The following is a 7,500-nucleotide window of genomic DNA, read 5'->3' on the forward strand; positions in this document are numbered from 1 at the left end:
GAGCGCACCTCCTTAGTTTTAGCACACACACACACATGAGCGCACCTCCTTTAGCACGGACACAAAAAATGCAGACTCCTTCGTTTTTCCCCCTCCATTCTTTGTTCTCTGATTCTATATCTCCTGCCTCTTTTTTCTCTCTCCCAGTGTTCGTTCTTTTGAGTTCAACTCATCAAAGAGCGCTGATTGCCGCCGCCGCCGCCCGCGAGCCGAGGCTCCTAATTATCGATGCGTCTGTTGTTTCAGAAATCTTAATCTGGTCTTCGGGGCCGGCGTCGATAATCTCCCAGCCTTTTTATCTCACGCTCGCATTTGACTCGACGTACCAGGTGCAGGTGCCGAGGAACACGTCTCTGTCGGGAAGCCGCCGAGAAAGTGATGGAAATATTAACGAGGGGATGCGGGATGCTGCTGTGAGCTGTGCTACGGCTACGGCTAGCTGCTGGGATGTGGATAGAGGAGGGTGCGGGGGGTGTGTGTGTGTGTGTGTGTGTGTGGGTGTGTGTGTGTGTGGGGGGGGGGGGTGTCTACCGCCTTGCTACTCGGCGTCTAGGCCTTGTTAAGCCCCCCCACATATGAGCTGCGGAGCCCCCAGCAAGCTGTGCAAACATCATTCGTCTCCCTCCTCAAATTCTAGTCATGACAGAGCTCAACCAGCTTTGTGTTCGACTTGCAGGTAGAGACAATTTCACTCTCTTGTTTACAGGACCTTCATCACTATGTGCAAACGCTACGGCTTATTATACCCGTGCCTGTTTCCCCTGCAGATCTGTAACCCCGCAAACATCACACAACATTCTGAATTCTGTCATTTTGTGTGTATTTGTGTGTTCTTGCATGCATGTGTTTATGTGTGCTACACATGCACATGTATAAATGTGACACGATCTGGTGAAAAAAGGGGGTAGAAAAATAGGCAACCGTGAAATCGCACAAAACAAGATAAAAGCTTGTTTAAAAAAAAAGTTTTAAACTTTTTTCATACTAGCTGAATGCTCACAGGGTTGGCATGCAGCCTCTCCTCTGGCTCATTCAAACTCCGCTCACCTGTGTGCTGCTCCACTCTGGAGCTCTCTATGGTGCTGAACCTGTGTTGAGGCATTTTGGCCACTAATTGTCCATTTTTGCCCATTTAGTCAGCCCTAATTCCCTAATTAAAAAATCCTGATCTGTTAGGTCACCTTTACCCTGTTAGCTCTTCTTTACACTTCCTGAAAGATTCAGCCTCATCGCACGTAAAATGGCAGAGCTGTGGCCGAACACAATTTTGCTCACTCACTCACAGACGTCACTTTGAATTCTTATTATAGGATAATTACACAAGTTTAGATGCGCTCAATGTAACAAACGACAGTTTTACGATCATTAAATACTTATACTTACTGTATAATTTGTTAGCAAACTAAGCTTGTTCAGAACAAACAAAGCTTGTTCACCAACTTTCATGGCGATTTTTTCTGAATGTTGTGAGTACGAACATTCAGATAAGCATAATCTTCTGCAACCATTTTCAGATTTCAATATATGGCATCATTTGAAATCTTACAATCTGCACTTTCATAATCTTGTAAGAAAAGAAAAAAAAGAAGAAGAAAAATTACCTTGGCCTACTTGTGCCTATGTGTGTTTTCCCCATACGCTTTAGAGTTGCAGCGTGGTCCTGGAAGCGGGCGCGCGCGGGGCGGGGTGCAGCTGTACGACACCCCGTACGAGGATGCGCGAGGCCGGGGGATCGGCTTCGGAGACACCCTGGAGGAGCGAGGCAGGAGCCTGGGCCTGGTGTACGGGGAGCCCCAGGAGGAGAGAGGAGAGAGAGAGAGCAGCAGGCTGCCGCAAGACGACGAGAGGCCAGCCGATGAGTACGACCAGCCCTGGGAGTGGAAGAAGGACCACATCTCCAAAGCCTTCGCAGGTAACTGAGTAGACTGCACTGTTGGGTGGAGTAACAAAACCGTAGGGTGGAGGCGCGAGTAAAAAGCACCACATGTTCCTTAGCATCCACCCTGCTGCAGTGCTGTTGAGCAAGACACTAGCTGCGGTTACATGAGCCATATATATATTTTTTTTATTCTGATTGTTTAGCACCTGCAATAGCTGTGGTTAGCTGATCATTTTTTATTTTATTTAGATGTGCGTTTACATGCTCCACAGTATGTAATCAGAATAAAAGCTTCTGATATGCACAAAACACAAAAAATATGCACAAAAAATATAAAAACGTGTTGCACCGCCTACATCTAGCCCGAGTGCCTGGGGTCAACAACAAGCACATCGATTTCCGCGTGGAAAACAGGTAATGTAATTGATGTTACTTGCGTAAAAATGCACGAGCATTTGCAGAAAGAGGCGAGATAAAGAAATTAATCTGAATCAGTGTTTATTACATGGCAACATGTTATCCATCAACCGGGATATGAAAGGGTTAAACGGCCGATCTCGAATGGAATGAAATGTCATTCAAGATGATTCGAGATGGAATGGGCCAGTTGATTCTGATTGAGGTGGTTACATGAGGCATTTTTAATTCTGAGTGGGCAACTATTTTGATTATTAGTGGAATCAATTCAATACAGTTAGTGGAAGAGATCAAACCAACAAGTGAATAACGTAGGTACAATTCTTTTTTTGTTAACGGTCAAGGCAACACATCAGAGCACTGCTGGGTGACGCTGGATGTTTAAAATGGTCAGCTAACTATCCTAACCTTTAGTACAGCCTCCCGTCACTGCACCTCCAAAGCCTTGTGCAGGAGGATGCGACAGCAGTGACCTTCACTGACTCCGCTCAGACGGCACAGATCTGTCACCTCACCTCTACTCTGCCAAAGCCCCAAACGCCTTTGACCACCATTGATTTTCCTAAAGTCATTGCACACTAACAATAGACCACTCTCACAAGCACCGTGTGTGACTTCACATAGCAACACAGTGTGAGGCTCAGGGGGGTGGAGGGAGGGAGAGAGGGAGAGAGAGAGAGAGGGGGGTGGAGGGAGGGAGAGAGAGAGAGGGGGGTAGAGGGAGGGAGAGAGGGAGGGAGAGAGAGAGAGAGGGGGGTGGAGGGAGGGAGAGAGAGAGAGAGAGAGGGGGGTGGAGGGAGGGAGAGAGAGAGTCATATCTGCAGTGTTTCAAAATAATGGGCGCAATGATTATCTTTCAACGTTGCATTGGCAATGCATGTCAAATTCCATCATTAGACTCCATTCCTTGAACGTAATTGGAGGGAGAGAGGTGTGTGTGTGTGTGTGTGTGTGTGTGTGTGTGTGTGTGTGTGTGGGTGTGTGTGTGTGTGTGCGTGCGTGCATGTGTGAGGGAGAGAGTAAAGAGAAGCAGGAACCGACTGACAGGTCAGCGAGGAGTAGATCAGTGTAAGGTATGGCAGGCCAAGCCAGCTTAATTGAGCTGCATCTCCAAGTCACGGAGGTCAAGGTGACGGGCTAATAAATCAGCCTGCCTCCGGTCGTACGCGCTCCCCTCCCCTCCCCTCCCCTCCCCTCCCCTCCCCTCCCCTCTCTTCTCGCTCTCCCCCTCCCCTCCCCTCCCCTCCCCTCCCCTCCCCTCCCCTCCCCTCCCTCTCTTCTCGCTCTCCCCCCTTCCTCTCCAGTGTCTCTCCGCCCCCCTCCCTCTCTTCTCAGTTAATTACATGCTTACATGTGCGTGACTGATCCAGTGCTAATAGGAGAGTCATGGTCAGCAGAAGTGCGAAAGCAAAACACCACTACACACACGTACGCTCGTCTGTACACGTACACACACGTACACACACACACACACACACACACACACACACACACACACACACTCACTCACCGCGTGTTCCCGCTCCAATCACATTAACCAGAGAAGCACTAAAGAGACGGCGTGACTTATTTGAAAATGGAGATGATTTGGAGAGGAGGCGTGCGCGCCAGTTAATTTAAAAGCCAACATCACCTCTCACCCACTGAGCACTCACTCCTGCTCTGCCTCTCGTTCTGCCCTGCTCCCCATCTCCTGCTCCCTCTGCCACCTATGCACTCCTGGAGTCTCCTGCTCCCTCTGTCACCTATGCACTCCTGGAGTCTCCTGCTCCCTCTGCCACCTATGCACTCCTGGAGTCTCCTGCTCCCTCTGCCACCTATGTACTCCTGGAGTCTCCTGCTCCCTCTGCCACCTATGCACTCCTGGAGTCTCCTGCTCCCTCTGTCACCTATGCACTCCTGAGTCTCCTGCTCCCTCTGTCACCTATGCACTCCTGGAGTCTCCTGCTCCCTCTGCCACCTATGTACTCCTGGAGTCTCCTGCTCACTCTGCCACCTATGCACTCCTGGAGTCTCCTGCTCACTCTGCCACCTATGCACTCCTGGAGTCTCCTGCTCACTCTGCCACCTATGCACTCCTGGAGTCTCCTGCTCCCTCTGCCACCTATGTACTCCTGGAGTCTCCTGCTCCCTCTGCCACCTATGCACTCCTGGAGTCTCCTGCTCCCTCTGCCACCTATGCACTCCTGGAGTCTCCTGCTCCCTCTGCTACCTATGCACTCCTGAGTCTCCTGCTCCCTCTGCCACCTATGCACTCCTGGAGTCTCCTGCTCCCTCTGCCACCTATGCACTCCTGGAGTCTCCTGCTCCCTCTGCCACCTATGCACTCCTGAGTCTCCTGCTCCCTCTGCCACCTATGCACTCCTGAGTCTCCTGCTCCCTCTGCCACCTATGCACTCCTGGAGTCTCCTGCTCCCTCTGCCACCTATGCACTCCTGAGTCTCCTGCTCCCTCTGCCACCTATGCACTCCTGAGTCTCCTGCTCCCTCTGCCACCTATGCACTCCTGGGGCCAGTTGCACCAACTGGTCTTAACACTGGTCTTAAGCTAAGTTGGTCGTAACTTTACGACCTAACGGCTACGCCGGTTGCACCAAGACGGCTTAAGCCTTCTTTTCACTACGCCCAGGCGTAACTCCTACGCCTGGTCAGGAGGAGGCGTAGCGCCTGCCTGTAACAGAGATCTCCGCGGAGACCTTTTTGAGTCCTTACCCTCATCGTCGTAACACAGCCAGTTCTCCGTCTTTTGAAGCATGATGTTAGATTACAACGAACTAGTTGTGTGGCTTAGCCTTCCCAAATGTTGCCGTTATTTTTTTTAGAATTTAATACATAGAATTGGGAACGTTACATTCAATTTCATTCAGACTGTCTGTCTGGCTCAATCGCCGCCATTTTTCCCCCGGAGCGAGGGAGGGTGGGAGGAGTGTAGTGTAGTGATGCACATACAGTAGTGGCTGAGAGAGCGTAGTGGCACAGTGCGCTCCAAGCAGGTCGCGAGGCACACATCATCCAATCAGGGTGCATTCCCTGGCAATTCACATGGACGCGCATTGCTACGACTGGCGTAGTTAAGACCAGAGGTAAGCCGTGTTGGTGCAACAGGCGTAAATCCACTCTAAAGACTGGTCTTAACTAAGACCGACGTAGGAGTTACGACCAGGCATAGTTAAGACCAGTTGGTGCAACCGGCCCCAGTCTCCTGCTCCCTCTGCCACCTATGCACTCCTGGAGTCTCCTGCTCCCTCTGCCACCTATGCACTCCTGGAGTCTCCTGCTCCCTCTGCCACCTATGCACTCCTGGAGTCTCCTGCTCACTCTGCCACCTATGCACTCCTGGAGTCTCCTGCTCCCTCTGCCACCTATGCACTCCTGGAGTCTCCTGCTCACTCTGCCACCTATGCACTCCTGGAGTCTCCTGCTCCCTCTGCCACCTATGCACTCCTGGAGAGGCGAGAGCTTACAGCACCATTAGAAAAGGTGCTGGAGGAAAAAGGCTTGTGCGCCTCCACATGCCTGACCCCCTTGTTTTTTTTCCAGTGGGAGTCAGCACTCTGAGCTGGCGTGCTGCTGTCTGTCTGAGCAGACCAAAGCAATGGAGTGTAAACACACAAACAGTCTTTTCCACTCTCTCACGTTTAATCCATAATATATTCCCCCGTCCCGCGCACGCAGCAGCGTTGCTGGGCAGGGCCTACATGAGAGGGAGAGGAGAGAGAGAGAGAGCGATAAGGAGCAGAGAGACACACACTACGATCATGTGAAATGCAATAACTGTGCAATAACTGTCTCAAAGTTCCGCTTGTATAGATCGGTAAATAACCGTGCAATAACTGTCTCAAAGTTCCGCTTGTATAGATCAGTAAATAACCGTGCAATATCTGACTTTAGATAGTCTTGTTTACAATCCAGTGTGGTTTACATATACATATACTGTACACGCACACGCACGCACGCACGCACACACACGCACACACACACACACACACACACACACACACACACACACACACACACACACACACACACACACACACACACACACAGAGAGAGAGAGACAGAGAGAGAGATGGAGAGAGAAAGAGAAAACGCGTCAGCGAGACATGGGAGTATACAGAGAGAGAGAGAGAAAGAGATAACGCGTCAGCGAGACATGGGAATATACAGAGAGAGAGAGAGAGAGAGAGAGAAAGAGAAAACGCATCAGCGAGACATGGGAGTATACAGAGAGAGAGAGAGAGAGAGAGAGAGAGAGAAAGAGAAAACGCGTCAGCGAGACATGGGAGTATACAGAGAGAGAGAGAGAGAGAGAAAGAGAAAACGCGTCAGCGAGACATGGGAGTATACAGAGAGAGAGAGAGAGAGAGAGAAAGAGAAAACGCGTCAGCGAGACATGGGAGTATACACAGAGAGAGAGAGAGAGAGAGAGAATGCAGAGAGAAAGGGACGTCCAAGGTTATGGAGGCTTTGACGGCAGCTCACTGGATGTTTGTGGAGGCCCCAGCGCCTCAGAGGGGAGGGGCTTCCAGGAGAATGAATGTTCGGGGGCTGTGGAGATGCAAAGGGGGGAGGGCGAGGTGAGGCGAAGGGGGAGGAGGGGGGGGGGGGGAGTCAGGGCCATTGTGGCAGGGTGCAATCAGTCATCCGCCAGCACTCTTGCACACACACACAGACACACACACACACACACACAAGCAGCGGTGACAGCGCTGTCCTCCCCGCGGCCCCTCCCTCCCTGCCGATGTGACACACTCGCTCAGATAACCCGCTACAGGGGGCAAAGGGGGCCATCGCGATCTGCCAGCAGCCCGTCAGCCCTCGCCCCATCATCACCTTCACACACACACACACACACACACACACACACACACACACACACACACACACACACACACATTATTCTCAACCAGTGTTAGCAGCTGTGATTAGCACCAGGCACCTAATTCAAGGGTGACACCAGGTTGTGCGCATGTACGCACAAATGAGGGGCGCGCGCGCGGGGGGGGGGGGGGGGGGTGTATGTGGATTTGTGTGCGTTGCATTTAGCTGCTAATGCTTCTGAACGGAATCTGCCTCATTATCATCGTCGCAGCTTATCCATGCTTACACTGTGCAGCGATCGTCGGGTGTTTGGGAATATGGCATGCTGCTGTGGGTGATTCTGAATCGAAAAATAAATGGTGGCACCTTCAAAGCCTTTCCACT

At 51.3% G+C, this 7,500-nt stretch overlaps 1 protein-coding gene across 1 annotated transcript in view; it reads left to right on the forward strand.

Moving 5' to 3' along the window:
• The window catches only part of shdb (Src homology 2 domain containing transforming protein D, b), a gene marked incomplete at both ends in the record, with an annotated part of 33,504 nt that overhangs the window by 8,049 nt on the left and 17,955 nt on the right, over positions 1-7,500 (forward strand). Inside the window, one exon of the mRNA XM_083647734.1 lies at positions 1,646-1,912. Coding sequence (XP_083503860.1) covers positions 1,646-1,912 — 267 coding nt within the window. The remainder of the gene's footprint in view (positions 1-1,645; positions 1,913-7,500) is intronic.

The sequence above is a fragment of the Poromitra crassiceps genome (genome assembly GCF_964638095.1).
Source record: "Poromitra crassiceps genome assembly, chromosome: 12".
Lineage (NCBI taxonomy): Eukaryota > Metazoa > Chordata > Actinopteri > Beryciformes > Melamphaidae > Poromitra > Poromitra crassiceps.